Source organism: Rissa tridactyla, chromosome 2 (genome assembly GCF_028500815.1).
Source record: "Rissa tridactyla isolate bRisTri1 chromosome 2, bRisTri1.patW.cur.20221130, whole genome shotgun sequence".
Taxonomy (NCBI): Eukaryota; Metazoa; Chordata; class Aves; order Charadriiformes; family Laridae; genus Rissa; species Rissa tridactyla.
The window spans coordinates 52,178,791-52,203,220 of record NC_071467.1 but is presented as its reverse complement, the minus strand read 5'-3'; the positions used below and the strand labels follow the sequence as shown (position 1 = coordinate 52,203,220).

Genomic DNA, 24,430 nt, shown 5'->3' with positions numbered 1-24,430 from the left:
AATGACAATTTTACCATCTTCATCCACATTCAAATGCAAACGAAAATATTAGATTTCAAATTCTGACAGTTAGCATTTGAAAAGTAGCCAATATTTAGATTCTACATACAATACAAGCAAATAAATAAAAAAATTCACCAGTGCCATTTACCTGATTTACTAAAATATTCTATTAACTAAAGAAATGAAACACATATATTATCTCTACTCTATCTAGCATCAGCATCTCTTCAAATGTTGAATTAAGACTTGGAATGACTTCCACTGGCATCACTGAGATTTGGGTAACCCCTTCCCTGCTGTTGCAGGATAAGCACAGCTTTTGAGCCCCGCCTGCACAGACAACTGCTACAGGCCACAATCTGGGGTACTGTCTGGAGCAATACAAGGGAGAGAAGTCCTTTTAGGTACATAAAAGAAGTTTTTTTCTAATGGTGTTCTCTAGATTTCATCTACAGCAAAAGAGAGCTTTTAACTATAGAGCTGCTACTAATGTGTTAGTGACCTTGACTTAACTATAGGTAGTGGCTGACCTGCAAAAATCCAGTATAAACATTAAAACTAAATATAAAAATACTTAATTATGAGTTAATTGAACTTATTTGTTGCCGGAAGCAACAGTGTATTTTAAGTTGGTTTTTTTTTAAATTGCTTTCAGTTGAACAGCCTGGATATTTGTGGGCAATTTTTACAAGTTTAATTAGATGAAACTAATTACTTAAAATACATTTAACAAGAATATTGAAATGTTGAAGTCAAAGATTAAAAAAAAGGAAAGAAAAGCTAAATCTGGATAATTAAAACAGAAGACTTTTTTCATTTCCATTTATGTTGCATTTCCAGTTCTCATCCACATGAATCACTCTTCACTGTTTTACACTCTATTAATGATAAACAGCGTGAATGTGTTTTATTTTAATTAAATTGTGAAGTTTACAAGGAAAAATAAATTATTTTTGGTAACTAGGGTCTAATGCATTCTAAGTTAAAGTGTATTTGATTAAAAGTTTATAAAACTAGAGAGATATATTGCATTTTCATTTCAGTTAATTCCTGACACTTTAATGTCTATCTACTCATTTTATGAAGATATTTTAAAACACCATCTTAGCTCACATTGTCTGTGGTCAATTTAATATTTGATTATTCCATAACAATAATTCACAGTATCTTTCTATAACAAACGATAATGGCATTTAAAAACTGATTCTTTAAATAGCTAATGTTTGTTGTAAATTTGAATCTATCTTTAAAGAGAGTAGAAAAAGAAAGACTTGCATGACTCATTTCTACTGTGGTGCTCCACTATGCTTCAAGCTCATTAACTAGGGATTTTATATTAAAATGTAGAAACCCCTTTGCAGAAAATGTGATAATTTCAGCTGGTTTGCTTCACAGTAAGATCTTATAAAGCTTAAAGATGTAAATCCGATTACAGTAAAATACACACAATGCATCCAAACAAGAGATCTTTTCTCTTAACGATTCAGAAATTCATCAATAAGGACTTTGTGTGTCACAAAACTGCTTTGTAGATCCATCTCCAAAAGTATGCAGAGAACTACTCTTAACATGGCAATATTTGCGTTGAAATGCTTTATCTGATTATGGGAAAATATTCTGAGCTTTTTAAAGTTTGAAACCAGGGGATTAAAAAATACAAAACAATACCGAGTATTATGCACATTCATTCCAGCTGCAGAACTGTCAACAAAACACATATGAAAAAACAAAGCTTATTCAGCAATATTTCACCATGCCTTGTCCCTAGCTGCAGAAAACGTTTATAGCTTCAAAACTTTGTCATTTGGGGAATTGCTAGTCATTTCTAAGCAAATATGATATGTCTGTCCCAAAGACAAATAATGTCTTTTGCAGCTGAGCTCATGTCATAATTGCTGAGAAAAACACACATTTAACCTTTATGGATATATACATGGATATATCCATATAAATCTGGTTCATTAATTCAATAACACGTAATGTGGATCAATTTTAACGGCACAACTTCTTAACCATATCAAAATCTATTTCATACTCATATTGGCAACTGGGAAAGTAATTACAATTGCTTATATTTGGATTTGTATATTAAAACAATGGGAGGAAATTGCACTGATTGAACAGAACTTCTTGGATGCAAGCATTTTACATACTGTAGTATTTTTGGAAAGAAAAGTATAAGGATTGTTCATTTTACTGTTACAGATATTAACAATTTAAATTATTTCTTAAAATGAAATATTCACAAAAATTGTGTGTTGACCAGTTGGCCTCTTTGAGTTTTAAAATTAAAGGTGAATATTGGCACACGATTGATATATAAGATTCTCTTCTCTGCATTTTCAACATATTCTGTGAGTTTCTCTCATTTAAATCCAGCCGTACAAATAGACACGAATGATCCCATACATACTGCTTATATGTGAGATGTTTATCTTAAAAGTCATCCTTACCAAAAGATCCTCACCAGCAATTCCCCGATTGTTAAAAACCACGCATCTAAAAATTGAGAAAGTGAATTCAATTATACACATTGTTCATTCAACTAAAAAAGATAACTTAAAAACACAACAAAAATGAAAATACATAAAGAAAAACGAGCCAGTTCTATGAATAAGTTCAGCATATAAATATTTACAGTCCTACAGATCCTAAAGCCTGAACTGCGTGGAAAAACCTTTAAACCAAAATGGAGTTCACTGAAGTCAGTGGGACTCTATATGAGCTCTGTGATTTGCCAGTCGAGGTCAGATTGCAGGATGAGAGCCACAGGGGTTACCTGAAGATGGTACGGGCATTTTGTTCTGCCTGCACTCTGAGCTGGACAAACACGAGCCGTAAGCTCTGCCCGTGCAGGGCTGAGCCTAAAGCAGTGCTCTGACAGAGAACACCAGGCATCTATGTATAGACATCCTCCAAAGCTACATAATTTTATTAAATAGCCAAGAGAAATGAGCCAAATCAAAATTATAATGACAGCTGCATCTACGTTTTGAGCAGGGCCCTGGGGATGGGGATTTTTTATGGTCTGGTATAGCACAACCTTCTGTTCTCTCTATGCTGGTAGGAGTCACTGAATTTTCTAGCACTATTACCTTGATTTAAGGATCTATGCTTTCTTAATAAATCTTACTTTTCTATTAATCTTCTACCGTCTCACTGTAATAATTTTGTTAAATAAAATATACGTATTTTAGATGGCTTAAAGGCATGAAAAATTACTTATTTTGGTATTTCTCAAATGTTGCTGTTTAAGAACAAAATTATAGCAGTCTGTTGAAATATGACTTAAACCTCTCCTTTTTAATGCTATACCTTCTTTTCATAGGTGATCAAATGCAGATATTTATTTCAGGAATACTTAAAAAATTAATAGTAAGAAATTGCTTATTTGAGGCTTCCCTCCTCTGATATTTTTTACCGGTAAGTTTTAAAGTGATTTTTAAAGTACTTTGAACAGTTAAAGTGCTACTTTACTTTCATAATTTAGCAAAGCAGTTATCCAAACCTCCAAACAGAAGAGATAGCCAGACATGTAGGTAAAAGCTCATATACACATATTTGAAGAACTTATTATAGTCAGTACCAGAAGGAAATCTGCAAAGCCAAAATGTGATATTTCAAATACAGATCCTGGAACAGTGACAACTTATTTTAAAGCACAGCAGCAGCAGTATGATTACATAAAGGAATCTACTCATTGACTAATCCACTTATTTTACCCAACTCTGAGCAGAAGCCTTAACAACGAAACTAAATTAAGCAGTGACAATTAACAGGTGGCAAACCTCTTCCTTAACCACCACCAGTAAGAGCAGGCTGGCTCTCCTTTCTACACTCACAAGTTTTAGGCTGCTGAATCGAGCAATTTTGGCATTCAGAAGCTGACCTCCTCCGAGCCTGCTGCCAGCAACCCATCCACACCAAGTCTTCCTGGAGCTGAATACAAACCCCTTCTCTAGAAAGTGTAAAGGTAACACAAATACTGATATTACGATTTAAGAAGCAGCCGCAGAGGCCTGTGCAGACTTATCTTGCTTTCACTGCAATCTCTGGGGCATGTCTGTAGATACCAAAACTGCCCTTCCGAATGTACAGCCATTACAACATAATTTTGTTATTATTATTATTACTAATAATACTTTCTTACATAAACTAATGTCTTTACATCTCATTTGCCTTAAGAAGGCATCTTGCGCATACACATACTTATATTTGATCTTATTAGAAGCAGCGAAATACCAGCAATGAAATACAACAGCACCTATATCCCAGCGTTTCGCTTTGATGGATCATGTGAAGAATGTAGGATTCCTTGCTCGTTCCTGTCAGGCCAGGCAATAACAGGACAGTGGGTCTTGTGCTGGCGTCCGGATAATATAAGCTGTCATTATTATCAAACCAATCCAACGAAATCTGTCCTCCATCTGCTGTTTTAATGAGCTCACTGAAAGGCACATTTCAAGACAACACTGATTAGATTGAAAAATACAGGCATGCTATTAAGAGTGCTTACAGTGTACAAATTACCAGGTATGAATTCTGCATTTTTAATTATGTTTTAATAATCAAAGTGCCACATAACTAGGTATGTTTACATGTTTACCATTCAGAAAGAGCCACGCCTCCAGCTAACATGAGTTAGCACAGTCAGTTTGCGGAGCAATTCCCCATTTACGGTGAAGGAAGAGCTGGCCTTCCATGAATTGCTGTAGCTTGTAACTAATGTAATTTTTTGCACTGCCTTGTATTTTATATAAGCTTGTGTACTGTAGCTTTCCTTCGGATCATCTGAGAATCTTTCGATAGCCCAGTGGGCAATGTGTTAAACATCTATCACATTTTTTTCTCTTATTCCAAAGAAGGGGTGTGTATAATGGAAGGCACTTTGTTATGCTTTAAACACACAGAACATGGACACACACTACTATATCTTTCACCCTGTATCTCCACAAACTTTGCTAGAATGCACTCTCAAACCATATATCTTAAGAACGCAGCAAACGTGGTAATATTCCAAGAAGCTAAGCGTGCATTAACCAATGAAAACGTTTCAGTCTTTTTTTTTTTTAGAAACATAGAGCATCTTCCCTTTTCTCTGGCAATGAAGACGTTGTACGAGAGCTGGTATAGGAACTACCAAAATTTAAGCCTACCTTGCATTTGATTTTTCATTTGAAAGTCTTGATAGCACCTACTGCAGATTTTAAAGCTCATCAGCCTTGTTGGACTCATTAGCTCAGCTTTGCCCTTTTTCAGTAATGGGAAGTAGATGCAATGCTGGTGTGTACTGCCAACACAATCTCAAATGGTGCAAAATAAGCATTGCCCCATGGAACTATGTTTCTTCCCTCACAAACCTTGAAATAGAGAGTATACAAGAAAGGCTAGAAAAAGTGGACATGGCCATACCACTGAAATGTTTCCTAGTTACTAAAACTAAGGGAAGCTGCTAAATGCTAAATCTATTCTACCATGCAAACAGAGCTGAAACAACTTGTGCTGCATCCAGGTTCCGGCGCATAAAAGTACTTCTCCTTAGGTCTTGTGCCAAATGCCTCATTTGCCAGACTAAGTCTCATTTCTGTGTGAGAGAGATCAGCTGAGGACAAACAATAAATATGAGTTTTTTTCCTTCTTAGAATTCAGGCATCAAAGAACACAACATAAACCACACAGGTAAAAGTTACTTTGAAAATGCCAGAAGTTTTATATATTTGAAACAAGGCTGAATGTGGCCATGTTATGATTATGGTAAAACTTGTTGTTTCAACAGACAGATACAGTGATTCCATGACCTTTGCAAAATGAGGGCATTCAAACACCAGAATATTTGATATACCAGATGGGTGTGCTGCCATCCAGAGGGACCTCAACAGGCTGGAGAAATGGGTTGATAGGAATTTTGTGAAGTTCAACGAGGAGAAGTGCAAAGTCCTGCACCTGGGGAGGCCAAGCCCCATGCACCAGGACAGGCTGGGGGCTGACCAGCTTGAAAGCAGTTTGGCAGAAAAGGATGTGGGGGTCCTGGTGGACACCAAGTTGAACATAAGCCAGCAATGCACCCTTGCAGGGAAGAAGACCAACAGCCTCCTGGACTGCATCAGGAGGAGCACTGACAGCAGGTTGAGGGATGGGATCCTTCTCTACTCAGCACTGATGAGGTCACACCTGGAGTGCTGTGCCCAGCTCTGAGCTCCCAGTACAAGGGAGACATTGGACATACTGGAGAGAGTCCAGCAAAGGGTCATGAAGATAATGAAGGGACTGCACTCCTATGAGGAAAGGCTGAGAGAGCTGTGACTGCTCAGCTAGAGAACAAAAGGCTGAGGGGGGTCTTATCAATGTACATAAATACCTGAAGGGAGGGTGCAAAGAAGATGGAGCTAGGCTCTTGTCAGTGGTGCCCAGTGACAGGACCAGAGGCAATGGGCACTACCTGAAACACAGGAGGTTCCCTCTGAACATCAGGAAACACTTTTTCACTGTGAGGGTCACCGAGCACTGACACAGGCTGTCCAGGGAGGTTGTGGAGTCACCATCCTTAGGGGTATTCAAAAGCCGTCTGGACACAGTCTGGGGCAACTGGCTCTAGGTGGCCCTACTTGAACAGGGAGGCTGGACAAGGTGACCTCCTTTCTGACCTCAACCATTGTGTGATCCTGTGAACATATAACCACATTAATTCCTATATTGTCACCAGTATTTCAATGCTCCAAAAGTCTCAGAGATAAAATAGGGCCATTTGGGAACCTTGGCCTTTTAAACCTACTGTATATTGAATTGAGGATAGAGATGGTTCCAAGCCTAGGATGGAGTTGTAAAGGTAAAGCATAAAGCAAAAAAATCGGCACATGCTTGAGCAATGACAGTAGCTGTGACACAGTCAGAGTAAGGTGACCTCTGGCTACCGAATCAATCACTTTCCAGAAGAAAAGCACTTACTTCCTGTACTGTACTTGGGGTCTAGCGGTGATAAAGGGACGCAGGAGTGTCTGCACCCGGCCTTCCCAGCACCAAATCGTGGGATAGTAAGTTTCTGTCACAACAGGGCAATATTCCTCGAGAAAGCGGCAGAAACGGTCGTTGCTGGCCACCAGCTGGGGTTTCTAGGGAGAGAGACTAGAGTCAGGCAATGGGCATTCATATAAAACAAACTAACAAATAAATACATAAAGAAATTAAAATTTTTTAAAATCCTTTCCCAGTAAACTGATTTCTTTCATATAATCATATAATAATATAATCATATAATCATGGTAGAGAGATAAGTAAAACAAAATGAAATGCCAAAATGTCCACTGAAAAGTGAAACCCACTAAACATTATGGATTCCTTACCTGTTTCTAATAATATTCTGTTCTAGCTCTACTTTTAGCAGCATTGTACCTTCCACTGAAGAATCAAACTCACACTCTCTCCCAGTAGGGGAGAAAGATTTTACTGAATCAATTTTCTTGCACCGCGCAGAAATGATGCCTAATCCATGTACTTTGTGCACCTGCAGTACCTATTTTAACCTGGTAGGACACTCCTCCTCCCATCTCATACTACGGTACACAACTGCATTGGTTACTCATCTCTAATAATGCTCTGCGTACACAGATTTTTCTTACAGCTTCCATTTGTATACCAATTAACGTGGAAATCCCTGCATACCAAACATCTCACGTTTTAGCAACCGCGTTTCTTAAACTTCTCTTTTACACTGACTCTCCAACCCTCAAGCGTTAATAGGAGAATAATAGATGCTTTGAAGAAAACTGTTACACATACACAGTGGCAGCAGTACAGCCTCCTGACCCTTCGTTTTTCTCCTCTGACCAAAATCAAGTACCCTCTTCTGGCTGAAGAGGAAGGCTATGTTCTCAGCGGCTCTGGGAAGGTCTGTGGCAACACGCATGTCCCCAACAGCCCTAGATCTTTTGATATGCGTCTTTTCAGTTGATTAAGCATTCAACGAGGCGCTCTCACCACGGGGCCACTTTAGATCAGAGCAGGCTCACTGTACCCAAGTCATTTGCGAACGCCTAATTTATCTGTGAAACCACGGCTGACCTGAAGGTGTACAAGAGCGTCCTAGCCCCCAAAACCACTGCGATAGGCGGCTCTGCAGGCATTTACGATGGTACCGAAGGCAGACACAAGGGCAGCAAACTATTTTATCACCTGAGGTAAACCAAAGAGGTCGCGTATTTGTTGCGGGGGAGAGGGGGTGCTCCTGACCTCCCTTGCCAAACCATCGGCTCCCAGCCAAGCTCTCCCCCCGCTACCACGGCATTTTGGGGACGGAGCCCGAGGACGGAGCTCCTTCCCCTCCCAGGCCGGGCAGGACCCCGGGGGCGACGGAGCAAACGCCTCGGGGGTTCACCGACGGTCCCGGCGAGGCGCGGGGCGGGGTGCGTGTGTGCGCTGCGCGGTCCGGCCCGGCGGCGGAGACGGGCCTGTGCTGGGGTTGGGGGGCGAGAAGGGTTTCGGCTAGGCAGGACCCTGGGGAGGCTCCTCCAGAGGAAGGACGGGGAGGGGGTGTGAGGACGGGGAGGGGGTGTGAGGACGAGGCGGACGCAGCGCCCTGCTTCCCCCCCCGCCCCGCGGCCATTTCAGCTGCCTCCCCTAAGGGGGGGTTGGTGGAGGTGACCTTTGCGGCACGGTCCCCGCCGGGACGATGTCCCGTGTCCCCCCCTCCTCCCCCATGGCGGGACACCTGCGGATCCCTCCCGCCCCGCCGCCCTCCCGCTCACCTTGGCGATGCTGCTGAGGTAGTAGCAGGCGTAGGCGACGCCGAAGCCCAGCACCAGCGACAAGCCCACGCCGGAGCCGAAGAGCCCCACGCGGACCTGGCTCTCCAGGTAGAGGGAGAGCTCCCTGGTCAGCACCTGCCAGTCCATGGCACACACCGGGCAGGGCACAGCACCCCGGCTGCCGCGGCCGAGCCCACCCCGCCGCGGAGGGAGGAGGAGGAGGAGGTGGAGCCGCGGACCGCTCCGCGCTACAGCGCCGCCGGCGGCATGCCCGCACCGCCCCGCACCGCTCCCGCCTCGGCCGCCGAGGCCTGCGGGGCCGGCTCGGAGCGGGAAGGCGGGCTGCGGGCGGGCCGACCTCCTCCTGCAAGCGGGCCGCCGGGCCGGGCCGGGCCGCGGCGGCTACAGCCTCGCCCGCAGAGGAGGAAATCGCGGCCCTGGGCGGCAGCCCGGCCGGCCGCCGGCATGGCCCGCCTCACGGCAGGTGCCTTCCCGGGGCGCCTTCGGTGTCACCTCACCCCTGCGCTTTCCCTCAGGCAGGGCGTTGTGTGGTCAGGGGGGAGAGGGACCCGTCTAAAACCGTGAGGAGCCGCTGATGCGGGTGTGCGTAAACGCAGTCGCTCCCAGACAGGCAGCGTGTCCCCTTCCCAAGAGCTGTTGGACGTGTTGGAGCGAGTCCGGACGAGGGCCACGATCAGAGGGGCTGGAGCGCCTCACCTATGAGGACAGGCTGAGGGAGTTGGGGTTGTTCAGCCTGGAGAAGAGAAGGCTCCGGGGAGACCTTGTAGCCCCTTCCAGTACCTGAAAGGGACCTACAGGAAAGATGGGGAGGGACTCTTTATCAGGGAGAGTAGCAATAGGACGAGGGGTAATGGTTTTAAACTGAGAGGAGTGATCTAGATTAGATATTAGGAAGAAATTTTTTACTATGAGGGTGCTGAGACACTGGAAGAGGTTGCCCAGAGAAGTTGTAGATGCCCCATCCCTGGAAGTGTTCAAGGCCAGGCTGGATGGGGCTTTGAGCAACTTGGTCTAGTGGGAGGTGTCCCTGCCCATGGCAGGGGATATCTTTAAGGTCCCTCCCAGCCCAAACAATTCTATGATTCCCAAGCACTATTATTTGTACAGGACACAAGTCCTGTATCATACAGGAGGAAGAGGGAACACTGGGACTTCCAGATGCAGTGTTGGTTAATCAGCAATATCTGTCTAAATATCTTATGTGAGCCTGAAATGCGCAACTGCTTTTCCACTTCTCACTGCTGCTAAAAGGCACTAGTGAGGATCAGAGAGGAGTAGATGTATTCCCTAACTCCCCGGAGAGATTCTGCCTGCTCTCTTTTCAGCTGTATGGATTGTTATTGCATGGAGGCCCTCACGTGTTTGCTAACTCAGATGCTTCCCCCTTCAGCTTCAGAAAAAGACACACAGTGTCTGTGTCTGTTCCTTGGCAAAGCCTAGGAGTGCAGCTGATAACACAAGGATCCTGGAGCTGAGCATCTGCTATTTGAGATGCACCACAGGACACACAAGTACTTTCCTTCTCCCTATTTTATGCCTCAGCTCCGTGACCTGGTGAGAGAAGACAGACTTTACTTGGTGAGACTTCTTACATTATTGGTGTTTTCTTGCTATATCTAAATTCTAAAATGTAATTGAATTGGGAACCATAACTAAAAAAAAAAATAAAAAAAAAAAGTAAGAGCAGAAAATGAGATGTGGCCTATTTCAGTTGCTTCTCCTTACTCAAACAGATCTTACCAGGGAGACTCTGACATAAAGCATAATACTGAAAGGGACTTTAGCTTTCCTTGCTGTGGAGAAAAGTGCTACCATGTCCATACTGTGTGATCAAACACTCTCCTTTGGTGCAGCAACAGTGGATTCCAGTCCTGCTTTAACAACTATCGTGAAAACCCATTGTAAATTCTAAAGACTTTGCAATAAAACGGTTGTTTCTGATTGCATTGTTAATTTGGGATTTGGAAACGTCAAGCATGTTTTACCATTCAGTCTGACAAGCAGAAATCTTCTACTTACCACCTTCTTTTCTTCTCAAGTAAAAGCAGTTTGTACAATTTTAAGAACTTTTCATTACAGAATCAGAATGATAAAAGTATGTGAAGTAATTAATTGATATTGTATTAAGAAAGGTAAACTAGTAAGAGTGTACTGCAAAGTTGTGAAGAAATTTGAAAATACCCGTTCTTCCTATCCAGTCAGCTGTCCAAAGTTTCCAGAGACACTGGGGCAGAGCTACTGCAGCCGTTGAACAGAGTGTGGGAATTGGTAAGCAGAGGCTAGGAATGATCTGGGGTTTGTTTCTTTTCCCCGCAGCTGTTACAGAAAAAGGAAACGGAATCAGTGGAAAAACTATTGTCATCAACACTGCGCTTCCTCTGCTTCTGCTTGTGGACAACAGCCATACCCAGGTCTTGGTGCTGACTTGCTGGGAATGTACATTGTACAGCCCAGATAAAAGGATTTATCATGAAGGAACACTCCAGTGTGAGCAGCTGGAGTAGATAGCTTAGTTCTGAGAACATGTGGGCTTCATCAACAACGTGAACTTAGGAACCTTCGGAGACACTAATTTGGCTGAACTGAGGACTAGACTTTAGGATGCAGAGGAAACTGCTGCTTCTCAAGAAGGAAGCAGGTTGTTGCTTGCAGCAACAAGCCGCCTCCTGCCTTCAAGTCCTATGCCCATTAAGATGAAGAGCCCTCGAACCACCCAAAAACTAAAGGAAAGAAAAATCCCAAATGGCTGAGAAAGAAGAGGACACAGCATGTGTCCATGGGGCTAGAAGGCTTATAAATGCATATACATACGCTTGACCAAAAAGCAGAAGGCATGGCCATTGATGGTTAGAGAAACCCTTCTGAGGCACACAAAACCAGCAGTTTAATGACTCAATCAACTATCTAGAGAGACTGAATGCACGAAACAAGATCCGGACACAAAGGTTGATGAGGTTGGTCTGGTCTTTGACCGCTACCCTGTGTTGATTACTCACGGGAGTATTACTTATGGGAGTCAGGGACATATGACATGTCATAGGCAAACTGAAACAAATTACACATACGGAGAAGGGCTGAGGGGGTTTTGTTACTGTGTAAGCGTGTTGCTACACTGTCAATAGCAAAAATAACTTCCTTCTGTTTTAAGCAATCCCCATCAGATCCTCCAGTTCCAGTGCTGTTTGTTTGGGTTTTTTTTTAAACTCTTTAAAAGGTTATCCTTTGGCCTACAACACATTTTGCAGAGCTAAAAAAAGAAAAAGCTGTATTCTGCTCATATTACAGCCACTTCCAAGTGATTCAGTGATTGCAAATTGTGTGTGTGGGAAGAAAACAAGGTGGTCACTATGGTGTTTTGAACTCTTACCGCATTTTTTTTTTTTCAGAGGAAGACAGTCCAGCATTCCCAGAGAGACTTGCTATTTGCACTATGCTCTCTGCTGTCTAAGTGCTTCATAAAACAATTGCACCAACCCAGCTCTAATGGATTATAGATTAGGCAGAAACGAAAGGGCACAGGATTGTTCTCCCGTATTGTCTCCCAATTTATTTTGCTTAAGTGAGAGATAATAATTTACAGAAGCAATCAGTTAGTCACGTCTTGATTTACATTTTTAACGAGGAGGCTACACTAGTGCTATTTTGCCTGTTTTGTTTTGTTTTGTTTTGTTTTGTTTTTTGTTAGGGGAGGTGGTTCTGTGATTATTTGGGGTCTGGGGGGGGGAGTGACCTTCCAGTGGACAATTGCAAACTGCAATTTCGATAGGGGCAGAGTAACTTTTAACCTCAGAGTTTTAAATTCGAGATTTTGTTTGTTTATATTCTTTTAGCATTTGTTTAACTTTAGCATTCATTTAAAAAAATGGGAAAAATATCTTTGTGTCAGCCCGACCTATCTTGGGAATATGTAAAAATCTCCAAGTCCACGTATAAAATGTCTGAAAAGTTTTCCACTCACTGTTCTTGATATTTATTATCAGCAGGGGAATGGGAGAAAAAAAAGTGCATTTGAAAAATTCAAGTCAGCGTTTCTCAAGCCTTCCTCATGCATATTATAGACTTTTTTTTCCCTAAAGTGTGAATGAAGTAAGGAATTAATGAAGTCAATGTAAATGTTCTGTGTTGGAGGCTCTTCAAATTTCAGAGGAGAAAGCCAGGCTGTTATGTTTGTACTCTTGGTGCTCATGAAAAAATCAATGATTGTGGCATCGGGAATAGCTGCTTCTGTTTGTCCCTTTCTTGAGCTTTGCTACTCTTACTATTATCTCCATATTCCCGTGCATTCATATCTTTTTCTTCCATGCTTCTTCTCTTCCCTCCCTCATGAAGTATTTCTCATCCCTTTTCAGTGGTCAAGTTGGAAGGGACAAAGGATTCACAAGGAATGTTTTGTATCATTTGATTTAACTTTCTTTAACTCTGTTTCCTTCCATTAAAATGTGTGTAGACATGGCTCTTCAGGGCATGCTCTAGTGCCCAAGATTATTGGTTTGTGGTGGGGTGTTGTGTGTGGGGTTGTGGGTGTGGAGTTTAGTTGGTGGGTGCTTTTTTTTTGTGGTTTTTTTTTTTTTTTTTTATGTCGTTGGACTCGATGATCTCAAAGGTCCCTTCCAACCACTAAGATTCTGTGATTCTGTGAGTATTTCAGTTCAGCAGGTGTAGCAGGTAACCTGACCACAAATGCAACCACGTAATCTAGTATTGTTTCACTCTCTGTTTAGGTGGTTGAAGATACCTTCAACAGCTGCTGCAATGTGAAAACTGCCCAATATTTGTCTCCCTTGGAACGACTCTTGCAGGATTTAGTCTACATGAAACCAATTCCCTGCAAACTGCTAAATACATAATCGTGGTTAGTAGAGGTTCAGACCCGTTTGACTGATCATCATGTTAAATAATGGTGATGAAACTTTGTTTTGTGTCATTTAAGATGTTCACGGAAGAGTTGAAATAAAGTTTAGAATTCTGTGATATATAGTTGAGTATAATTCTCAGACATGTGAATTAACTTAAAATTGATCATTTTGTTCAGAAACCAAAGCTGACAATCCATGGCATGCTTAAAACAGAGAATATGAGAGAGTAGAGTATAAAATAAATTGAAAGCAAGAAAATACATTGAGGACGCTTCTCTTAAATTATTTTTTTTCATTAAAAAAGTTATCAGAAGCTGCTACAGAACTTGAAGAATTTTCATAAGAGTACAGTAGAGATGGATGTTTAATCTAGGTTTAACTTCCTCCTGGCTGCCAGGAATCTTTATTGTAGCTTAACATGAAACATTTTCATTTTTATTTCCTTTATAAGCATTTCAAAGTGAATAAAGATTTGCATGTTGTCTTTCAAACACAAACCCAAAGCATTTTAGAATGCTTTAGCCCACCACGCAACAACTTCCATATACATTTGGTAAATTCCTGTTCTACTTACATCAACAGCATGGCTACAGCTGAATTCAGTGGAGTAACAAATATGTCCAATCAACCTTTTTCATTTACACAATTTCTTAGAATTTCTTTAGCATGTTAATAATGAAAAATATTTATAAGCACTAGACATAATCTTAAATGAGATGTATATTAAAAATGTTTACTTTATGCAAAGCATATAGCCTAGTTTAGCAACAGATTCATTTTGTTATTTTTGAAAATTTCTAGCTGTGTTTTTAATAAATACAGATTTCAAACAGTCTATGAGAGTGTACTAGAAATCTTACTTCTTAGAATTCAGGATTACATAATTTTGTGACTGGGACTGTTTTCTTACGACAAAACAGACAATGTTTAGATTCTGCTTGAGTTATTCAGTGTTTGTTACTACTTTAGCAGACTATTAAAATTAAACATAGGTATTAATCAGTGATTAAGTCATCTTTCAGGCATTACTTAGTGCATATTGAGCACCTTTGTAATAGAAGAAATACCTGTACTTGACTGTAAGCACATGATGAGTCCCATTGATCGTAACAAAAATTATCATGCACATAAATTAGGAACATTCTTAAAATATCTTGATGACCCGTGCAGACAATTTATTCTCCTATGAGTCTAAAAATATGACTTAGCTGGTTCTGCCTACATCTGAGAATTTCAAGTAAGTACTTCCTTTACAATCTTTACAATCAGGAAATTCAATACCATGAAGAAATTAATCCCTCCTCCCAATGCACTATCTAATTTAAAATTTTTCTATGAATCAAACATCAATATGTGGCTAAACATTTGGAAACATCAGGTACTTATACACTCTTTAACCCTCTGAGGTATGCTGAAGTAGGAGAATTTGTATAGATGTGCAAACAGGAGTATTGGTATCATACATGGTATTGTAGTGTGTATGCCCTAGATTGCTACAGAATTTTTACTTATTTTATTTTGTCTTTGAATTTTTAAAACCTCAAGCTTCACTTCACAGGTACATTGTTTTCTCTCCACTCAAAACAGTTCAGCCTAGTAAAGCTTAAAACCTTAAGTTTTAAAGGGAGAAGTTAAAAGGGCAAAGATTCCAGGATGCTCCTGCTAGGAAAAGATAATCTTCTTTATCCCAAAATGCTTTTTTCAACATGTTGAGGTTTTTAGCCAGATACAGAAAAAATTCCTTCTTTTTAGCAGATCTCCATGGGATTAGTTTTGTTTCACAGCAGAAAAATTAAGTGATGTATTTACAATCTGTTCTTTGCTCAGCAGTTTTTCCTTCCTAGAAAAGAAGTAGCAGATAGAACTCCTTTCCTTAGGGAAAGAAACAGCAGCGTGGACACTATGCGTTAATATAGGTGTTCTAATTCACAGTTTCATGGAGGATGCCAGTAGCATAGTAAAAATCAAACCCACCAAAGCAATTTGCTGTGTTGTATGACAACGTGCTCACTATCTGACATTAAAAAACATTTTAATCTGCAGAAGCTAGGAAAAAAAAATCAATGCCAATTATTCATGACATTTCTGAAAATTGAGAAAGAAACTGCATTGTGTTATGGATAATCAATCTGGTAAATAAAGCAGTGGAAATATAGTGCAACAGTTAACAGCATAGGTGTATTTTAGCATTAATGAGAGATGGGAGATGGCCACGTGATGGCAGCAAAGTCTGAGGAATTCGGGTTTTTTTCCTACGTTAAACTACGGATAAAGGGATATGACCTAAGGTTCCTAACTGGTTCTTCAGGTTCTAGAAAATATACATTACATATATTTTCACTTAAAAATACATAGCATGTTCATCAGACCAGAACTTTCTGTGGAGAGTGATTCCATGCTTTAATTAAAAAAAAAAAAAAAAATTACATTTGGGACATTTTTTTCCCAGTAAAAGAATAGTTTTCATTTCATTTGCCAATATTTCCATCTTTCTTCCTCAGTTAGTTGAGTTAGTTCCACCCAGAGGAGTAGGCATATTTTGATAAAACTAAGGCAGTTGCTTACTTTTTCCTAGTTCCTTTTCCTAATACTTTTGTCCACAGGAAAAACCCTCCATTATAACAACCCCTTTTGCGGAAAACCAGAAAATTAAAATCTAGAATGCCTTCAATTTTTAAGAGGAGGACTGAGAAAACTGCTTATTCTAATACAGAGACTTGGACTGAGGAGGCAGAATTTTTGGATTCAGATTGGTATGAATTAATAAGCTCTATGTTTGTAATTTAAAAAGAAAACTACAATCTGCTCATTATATGTAAACTAGATGCTCTTTTTTTCAACTCCTAGGAAGCTATTTTTATATATCCTTCATAGGACAAGTTCTGAGAACTCAGGATTTGTGCAAGATAGTAAACAAAACCTCAAAACTCCACGAGTTAATAATTTTCTTCCCAAGAAGTTGGGATTTTTTTTCTTCTAAGCCATATAAAAGCAGGCTTTTCACATGGGGTTCTCTCCTGCAATAGGCACAGTCCCTTTTCTGCACTGCGTCTTCCAGATCCTACATTGCAAGGTCAGCTTTGATCAAACAAGACAGTCCAGAAAAACTTCTATCAAAGTCTCTCTTCAATCCATGCAAATGCTTATACATATTATATTACATTTTGCAGAACTGAAAGGCAACCAGGTAGAGGTTAGGCAAGTGGCTCTCTGGAATGGCTTAGATGAACAGGGGCATAGGCTGGATGACCTCCAAAGGTCCTGTGAGGGTTGTCTTGAAGGTTGTCCTACCCTCTAGGAGGGTAGCAGCTGCTCTTACAAAATGCCAGTATGCTCTCCAACAATAACAAGGAGTTTAAAGGGATGTCATTAGGTTATGCACAGCGCTGAATTCTGCATAAACCAGAGGTCTTTCCTCATGGCCCCTTGCTGTATTGCTCTAATATGGCAGGAAGTAGCGAGGAAGACCATAATCACCAGCTGGAGGATGCTGAATCGTATGTAGTTTTGGGTAGCCAGAAGGGAACCTGTTCTGTAGTTCTTTTTGTGCAACCAGATTCCTGCGCTGACTGCATATTAATGAGCCTTTGCAATTACAGGCAAGCGTGCCTAAAGCACTGTGGATTCCCTTCCTCCAGACGGTGATTTCACTGCTCTGCCATGACTACTCAGGTATTCCAAGCCAGCACTGCCTCACAAGGCAGGCAGCAGTGGCTAATTACAGCAGCGCTGTTCAGGTAAATAAGGCCTTTGGCCGATGAGCTTTGGTTGCTTCTGCTGCAGCAGTTTTAGGGGTTACTGCTCTGCCAGTCTGCCCTGGCGGTCTCCTTCCATAACAGGGGTGGCAGAAAAGAACATAGGTCTCATGCCTCTCAGCTGGTGTGAAGTTTGAGGAGGCCTATGAGTGAGTATGACTTCTAGATTGTAGACCCAAAAAGCAAAGAAGTAAACCTTCTACTAACTCCAGTAGCGATGCTTTAGATGGCATTTTTCTCCACAGTTTGAAGCCTGATAGATTAAATTACCTGGAGCATGAGCACACATTGGCTCTAAGGCTGTAAAATAGCCATTCCGTGCAATCAGGGGCAAATGCAAGTTTAGATTTCATGAACTCTCAGCATTCATCAGAAGAGAACAGTCCCACCAAGGGACCAAACGCTTGTTAGAGACAACTGAAAATACCTGTGTAAAACCAACCAGCCAACGCACTAACCCCCTCTGCCTGCAAAAGGCCCTAAACCAACAAAAGGTTTTTTAGTTGGAAAGTGAATATGAGTTTTTTCCTTAAGGTATTACTGTGCCCAGCTTCCTGCTGCAAACAAAATGCTGATACATAACTGAAAATGCTGTAGCTGTCACTTTTATTGTCACAGTACACTAATTGGATTCGACATCCTCTGGAATCTCCATCTTGTTTATACCTTTGCATGTTTCGTTTATTTCTAACTTTATTTCTAACTTTCATTTATGTCTAACTTCTAATACAGCTTATTTTTAAAACTCAAAGCTCTATTTTTCCTTTTGCTACTCACATTCTGATTCTTCTATCTCCATCCTTCTTTGAGTCTTGAGGTACTTATTCAGAATTAGATTCTTTTGCTTATTATTCCAGTACTAATAGTAACTCCTCTGACTGATACCACAAAAAATATCAGGTAGGACCACTAATGTCCAATAAAACTTAAAAAAAAAATCTTTCCCCAAAGCTATACCCTTCCTCATTTTCTGTTGCATCCTTTTAAACTGCATCTGAAAGTGGTATTTACTAGTTATTTTGAAGACTAATTCAGATAAAAGGTTCAGGAGCTAAAGACCTTTTTTTTTCCTTACTGATTGGTTAAACACCAAGCAGGCACAAAGAATAAATCATATATTGTATGATTCAAAAAGCTAACACCATAAAATATTTGCAATTCTGGAAAAAACAGTGATGTAGCCTCTGACAATTTTGCAACTTACACAACTTTGTGGCCATGTAGGACTAGAGATGACAGGAGATGAGAGTTCAGAAATCAGTCGTGTAGTCACTGGCAAGTGAATGTATCAGATCAGTCTATCCACTCTTTACTGTCTACCACACCAGTAAAATGGTACGAGCTTCTGTATTTTGAGCCATGAAGAAATCCCTCTTAGCTGTTAGGGGAGGATTCAGATTCAGCCCAATAAATGCTGGCTCCCAGCTATTACCTGTATGCTTGTGTGTCTAAGCCACCTCTAAAATAATCCAGGCATCTTTAGAGATTCTGTTTTTTGCAAGTAAATCGTCTGATAGAAAAAGCTGGTGAGTTGGAGAGGCAGGGGCTACTGGGATATACAGAGCAGGAGTGGTCAGGAGAAGGATTATCAGGAGAGAAGAAGCTCCAGGATAATATCTGCCCACATGCACTGCTGCTGAACTGCAGCAGCATTCTCTGAAGGCCTATAATTCAGAATTTCTTGGAAAAATAAAACTAAGGGATGAACTCTTCTGATTCTCTCCAGGAGAACTAATTCTGATCTCAGACTTTGTTGATTTTCCTGGCACATATTCCCTGGTTGCAAAAAGCCTTTTTTTTATCCAAACCTATCAAAGAGCAATAGAAAAACGTGCTCCAGGTTATCCTTAGATATGCATGAACCTTATACTTGCCCATAACTATCAAAGCATGACAAAGTAGAATGAGACAGATGGGAACATTATGACCAAAGATAGACCCTAGCTAGATCCTTCAATAGATCGAGAACTCTCCAGATTTTCTGGGAAATTCTGCCATGTGTTATACATTTAATTTCAATTACATGTAACAAATGTAATAAGCTAGTACAAGCTGCGGGTAGCTTTTGTATGGGGAGAAGCATCTGCAAGAAAACCCAAATTGCCTGGCAATTGCATGCTTTCCTAGGGTGGTATCTGTTAGCGTTTTGAGGTTTCCACTGCAGAAGTAGAAATCAGAATTTGCTTGGGAGTGCCTATTGTCAGGACACAATTTCATATTTAAGGCAGCATTCCTTTTAGCCTTAGCGTGGCTTAGGGAGGAATGAATTATGTGAGGAATGTGGTGGTAGTCTGGTGGTTACTTGTTCATATTATTCTGCTCTGCTATACATATTGTGAGAAAACTACACAAAAGAAGTCGGGAAATGATCTCATAGACTCCTCTAGCCATATTAATAATCACAAAGGTGGAAGGAAGCACAAAAACAGTAAAAATGCCTAGGACACAAGGGTAGCTGGGATGCCTTTTATCAGCCATTTCCCTCTTGACTAAGAAACTGTATTCTTTTGTCTGGTTCAGACTTGTCTGTCCTTTACGATGGATGCTTTTAAAAAGTCATCACCGAGCATGAGGGACAAAAACAATTGGAAGACCATTTTTAAAATGAAGAATCATATTCTATATAAGATTAGCCAGGGCGCATGGAGTTAAAGGAAATCCTTGAGTGTCATGAGAGTGCAAACAAAGAGGGCAGTTTATGAGGAATTGCGTTGCAGGTATGTGCTCAAAGTCTGAGTAAGTACATCCTCCATGAGGTGGGAAGGGTGGGTGGATATACAGATTCCCCCCCCTTTGCTGACTGGTGCACCTGAATACCAGCTAAAAAAGCTCACGGGCTACAGAACTACAGCTGCACTACCTCAATAGCATGCAAGACTCATAGAATCATAGAATGGTTTGGATTGGAAGGGACCTTAAAGATGATCCAGTTCCAAGCCCCTGCTATGGGCAGGGACACCTCCCACTAGACCAGGCTGCTCAAAGCCCCATCCAGCCTGGCCTTGAACACTTCCAGGGATGGGGCATCCACAACTTCTCTGGGCAACCTCTTCCAGTGTCTCACCACCCTCATAGTAAAAAATTTCTTCCTAATATCTAATCTAAACCTACCCTCTTCCAGTTTGAAGCCCTTACCCCCTCATCCTGTCACTACATGCCCTTCTAAAAAGTCCATCTCCAGCTTTCTTGCAGGTCCCCTTCAGATACTGGAAGGCTGCTATAAGGTCTCCTCAGAGCCTTCTCTTCTCCAGCCTGTCCTCAGAGGAGAGGTGCTCCGGCCCTCCTCTGGACTTGCTCCAACAGGTCCACGTCCTTCTTATGTTGAGGGCCCCAGAGCTGGACGCTGGTGGCGTCTCACCAGAGCGTGTCCGCACACTTTGAAAAGAAAATGGCATTTCAGGGCACAGAAGTAACTGAGAAACGAGGAAAATGCAGTACAGATTTGCCTAACCGAGATCACGCAAGGCTGAGTTGATACCATTTAACTGATAATCCCTCTGTCACTAAAGGACAGGCGATACGAGCAACTTCTCCCGCACGGAGCGGGAAGAGGGCGACTTGGGCTGCCGCCAAAATCACCTCAACGCCGGGCGGGGCCGCTGCCCGCGGGGGCCCAGAGGGAACGGCCAAGGCGGGCGGCACGGGGGAGCGCCCGGGAAGCTCTGCCGGCCGGGATAAACAAACCTCTGCTCCCTTCCTCTGCTTCCTCCCATTTCCACCGGCCCGCGGCCCGTTTGGCGAAGCGGGCCGGATGGCGGCACCGGGGCCGCGCCGGTCGGTGCCCACCCCGGCTCGGCAGGGGGCGCTCGAGCGCCGCCCCGCCTCCTCCGGGCCCCGCCGCGCTGCGGCTGCGCAGAGGCACCGGGGGTGGGCGCATGCGCAGGGCGGGGAGGCGGGCGCCGCGTTCAGGGCCCGCCGCCGCCGCCGGTCTCCCTGGTGCCGCCCCAGTCGCGCCGCAGTTCCCGGATGTAGCGGCGGGCGCGCGGGGCCGGCGGTGGCTTTGCCGCTGTGGGGTGCGGGCGGGCGCCGCGGGCCGGGGCGGGGGGACGCCGCTGGGGATGGGCGCGTAAGAAGGTAGGAAGGAAGCAAGGAAGCGAGGAGGAGAGTCGGCCTCAGGCTCCCGCCCGTCGGCTCCCGCCGCCCCGGCCGCGTCCCCCGGCCCGTCGGAAGGGTCCTTCCCGCCGCTCACCGTCGCGTCAGGATTGCCCCCGTCCCCCCAGCCCCCCTCCCTCCTTCGCCGCACCGGCAGCCGCGGCCCGCGTCCTCTCCCCCCGCGCCCCCGGTAGCCGTCCCCATCGGGGTCCCCCTCCGCCGCCTGCGGGCTGCGCGGCCCCTCCTGCCGCCCCGGTGCCCGGGCCCGCGGGGCGTCGGCGGGATGAGCAGCTCGCGGAACAACCGGGTGATGGTGGAAGGAGTCGGGGCACGGGTGGTCCGGGGCCCGGACTGGAAGTGGGGGAAGCAGGACGGCGGCGAGGGCCATGTGGGGACCGTCCGTAGCTTCGAGAGCCCGGAGGAGGTGGTCGTGGTGTGGGACAACGGCACCGCCGCCAACTACCGCTGCTCCGGGGCCTACGACCTGCGCATCCTCGACAGCGCGCCCACCGGTGAGCGGCGGCCCGGGGGCGGGAGGGAAAGGGGCGAGGCCGCAGCACCCCCGGGGGTGCCCGCGGCGGGGTGAGAGTCGGGGCCCGATCCGGGGGGCGGGTTGTTCCCCGCCTCTCCCTCTCGGTTTTGTGGGATGGGGAAAGCCGGTTACCTCCCTCCCCCCCCCCCCCGGTCTCCTTCGCATGGCTGGGCGTGGGTGTCCGTCTGTGTGCGTGTATGTGTCTGCGTTAAGTTAAAATAAATATATAGTGCGTGGCCGTGGAGGGAGGAGAACTTGTCCTGGGACTTTTTAAATTGGGGTAGACAAAGCAAAAGTGATGTGCTGTAGAGAGCAGGCTCCCGGTGAGCTGAGGGCGGGGGGACACAGTGGAGGGAGGGAACCGAGAGGATGGTTTGGTTTTGTTTCTCCCACCTCCCCCCCCTTTCTTGAATTTATGTTTCAGAGCTGTTTTGTAAAATGTTGACAGTCAATTCTGAGTCAAACGTAGGGAGGACTGCAGAAAAGAGGTGTATCGCCTTTTTGCTAAAGATTACATTAGGTGGTTGAAATACTGTTTTGTCTCGTCGTCTGCACGTTGCCTTTTATCTGTATTGCCAAACTTGTAAAACAGCTGAAGTACTGGAAAAAAACCCCCTACACTCGTTCTTTCTTTTAATTACTTATTTATGCTTTAAATTCAGTCAGTTTGGACAATGGATTTAGATCGGCACTGACATTATGCGGCAGTGTTAGTGTTGCAAACACTGCAGAGAAATGTTCATTTTAGCACCTGTTTTTACAGTGAAAACTCACAAAGACAAATATATTGTTCAGCTTCATCAGAAATAATAGAGAGGTGAATTTTGGATGGGCAGGATTGTGTTAATAATGAGGCGATTGGACCGGTTTGTTGGGGTACTTAGATACACTGTTTTTGTAACATGTCTTTCATTTAGCATATGATGGAGGGGAGAGACCATCTTTGAGCCAGCTATGTGTGTGTAGTGTTACAGAAAAGAAAATTATAGCAGTGGGTTGGAGCTGACAGGCTTTTGAAGAGACAGTAGCATGGAATGCATTCTAATTAATTACGAAAATGTTGCTAGGAAAAAAATATACACCACATGTTGCATGATAAGCCTTAGAGATGGATTTAACTTTTCTATGTCTGGGTGCGTTTCTCTCCCCTGGCTTCATGGTTGGTTTTTTGTTGTTGTTTTGGAGGGTAGATGCTATTAAAATGAGCTGAAAATATTTTTGAAATGGACCTTGGAACAAGAAATTAAGAGTAGTTTTTCAAGCTGTCGATCCTTGTCTTGCACATGTTTATGCTTTGAAACTTTACCTGCATTTGATGTCCTGTAGAAACCAGTGGGACTGCTTCTGCGTAAAACTGAAGTGTATGCATAAATGTTAAATATGAGCCTTGAATGCTCATTATATTATTCTAGCCCTGCTTGATGTATTTGCAAGCTGACAGCATCCTGTGTTAATAGGATCTGGAAGCCTACACTTAATACTCAGTTTATGTCCCCGTTTTTTTTTTTCTGCTTTATTCCTTCTAATTTTCAGTTATACCTTTGTATATATACCTTTGTATTAGAATTTTAATTTCCGCTTCAGGTAGGACTGTGTATATTGCTGTGGGAGAAACTCATAAACATTGCAGTTCTCAGGCTTTGCAAAATGGTATTTCTCTTCCTGAGGTTTTTGGCCAACGCGTGCATCATTCTCGTGGAACTGCTGCATGGAGCTACCCAGGGTTGCTTTTTGCTAGAGGGAGTTACTTTTGTGGTCACGATTCCATGGAAATAGGAAGAGTAAAAATCTGTAAAGTAATACCAGCGAAAGGGCAAAGTTAATGGAATTAGGATGCTGTCAGTTTGGACTGAAATCCTGGTTTTACTACTGATTCACTCTATTCTTGGGCAAATCACTTCCCTTTTTCAGTGTTCCACCTTTTTGTAATTACTGATTTTTCTCCATCGTAGTGACTAGCCATTGTTTAGAATAAGGGACTCTGACTTTGGATGATAGTTTGATACTACTTCTAGGGGCATTTAGATAATTTTGATATAAGTAGTTACAAGAAAAGTGGGATTAGGTGGCAGGAATTTCTAACTGTAGTATTAATAATGATGCTGTTGAGCAAAGAAATATTATAAAATATGGCATGGCTTTTGGTTTGGTCATACTTAGCACAGTGTGAAATCATGTCCCTTTTAGTTTAAAATGAAAAAAAATTCTCTGTTTCATAAATTTACAGTCACAACATGGTCTTAAGTTTATAGTGAGAATAAATATAAAAATACAGCAATAGAAAGCAAAATTAAATTATCTATTGCTGGGAGTTCCTTTTATTTGGTATTCAAAACCAGACTTGATTGTAAGTTCTTGAAAGCAGTGCTTGCAGCCGGAGTTGCAGCTTTGATGAGTTTGAGGCCTGTACAGCCAGAAACAGTAATGATG

General features: G+C 42.8%; 2 protein-coding genes and 1 long non-coding RNA gene across 14 annotated transcripts in view; 2 read left to right on the top strand and 1 right to left on the bottom strand.

Moving 5' to 3' along the window:
- ABHD3 (abhydrolase domain containing 3, phospholipase) overlaps positions 1 to 9,004 on the bottom strand; it is a 31,486-nt gene extending 22,482 nt beyond the window's left edge. The window contains exons 1-4 of one of the 6 annotated variants that reach the window (XR_008464857.1): positions 8,745 to 8,997; positions 6,949 to 7,112; positions 4,268 to 4,450; positions 2,457 to 2,502 (exon numbers count right to left, since the gene is read on the bottom strand). Coding sequence is in view for 5 of the 6 variants with exons in the window: in XM_054191423.1 (XP_054047398.1) it covers positions 2,457 to 2,502; positions 4,268 to 4,450; positions 6,949 to 7,112; positions 8,745 to 8,891 (540 nt within the window). In the remaining variant the exon portion in view is untranslated. Of the gene's footprint in view, positions 1 to 2,456; positions 2,503 to 4,267; positions 4,451 to 6,948; positions 7,113 to 8,744 lie in introns of all 6 variants that reach the window. The other 5 variants (XM_054191423.1, XM_054191424.1, XM_054191425.1 and 2 more) reach the window with 5 other exon arrangements.
- Positions 7,973 to 14,464, top strand: LOC128905383 (uncharacterized). 2 transcript variants are annotated; one of them, XR_008464859.1, is made up of 3 exons: positions 7,973 to 8,177; positions 11,082 to 11,719; positions 13,487 to 14,464. It is a non-coding gene; the product is annotated as an uncharacterized LOC128905383 (long non-coding RNA). The 2 variants fall into 2 exon arrangements; XR_008464858.1 differs by lacking the exon at positions 7,973 to 8,177 and adding an exon at positions 9,971 to 10,343.
- A 6,831-nt stretch (positions 14,465 to 21,295) lies between these two features.
- Positions 21,296 to 24,430, top strand: part of MIB1 (MIB E3 ubiquitin protein ligase 1) — an 84,821-nt gene continuing 81,686 nt past the window's right edge. For 4 of the 6 annotated variants that reach the window (XR_008465124.1, XM_054193403.1, XM_054193401.1 and 1 more), the window contains exon 1: positions 21,296 to 21,980. Coding sequence is in view for 4 of the 6 variants with exons in the window: in XM_054193403.1 (XP_054049378.1) it covers positions 21,752 to 21,980 (229 nt within the window). In the remaining 2 variants the exon portion in view is untranslated. The remainder of the gene's footprint in view (positions 21,981 to 24,430) is intronic. The other 2 variants (XM_054193400.1, XM_054193405.1) reach the window with 2 other exon arrangements.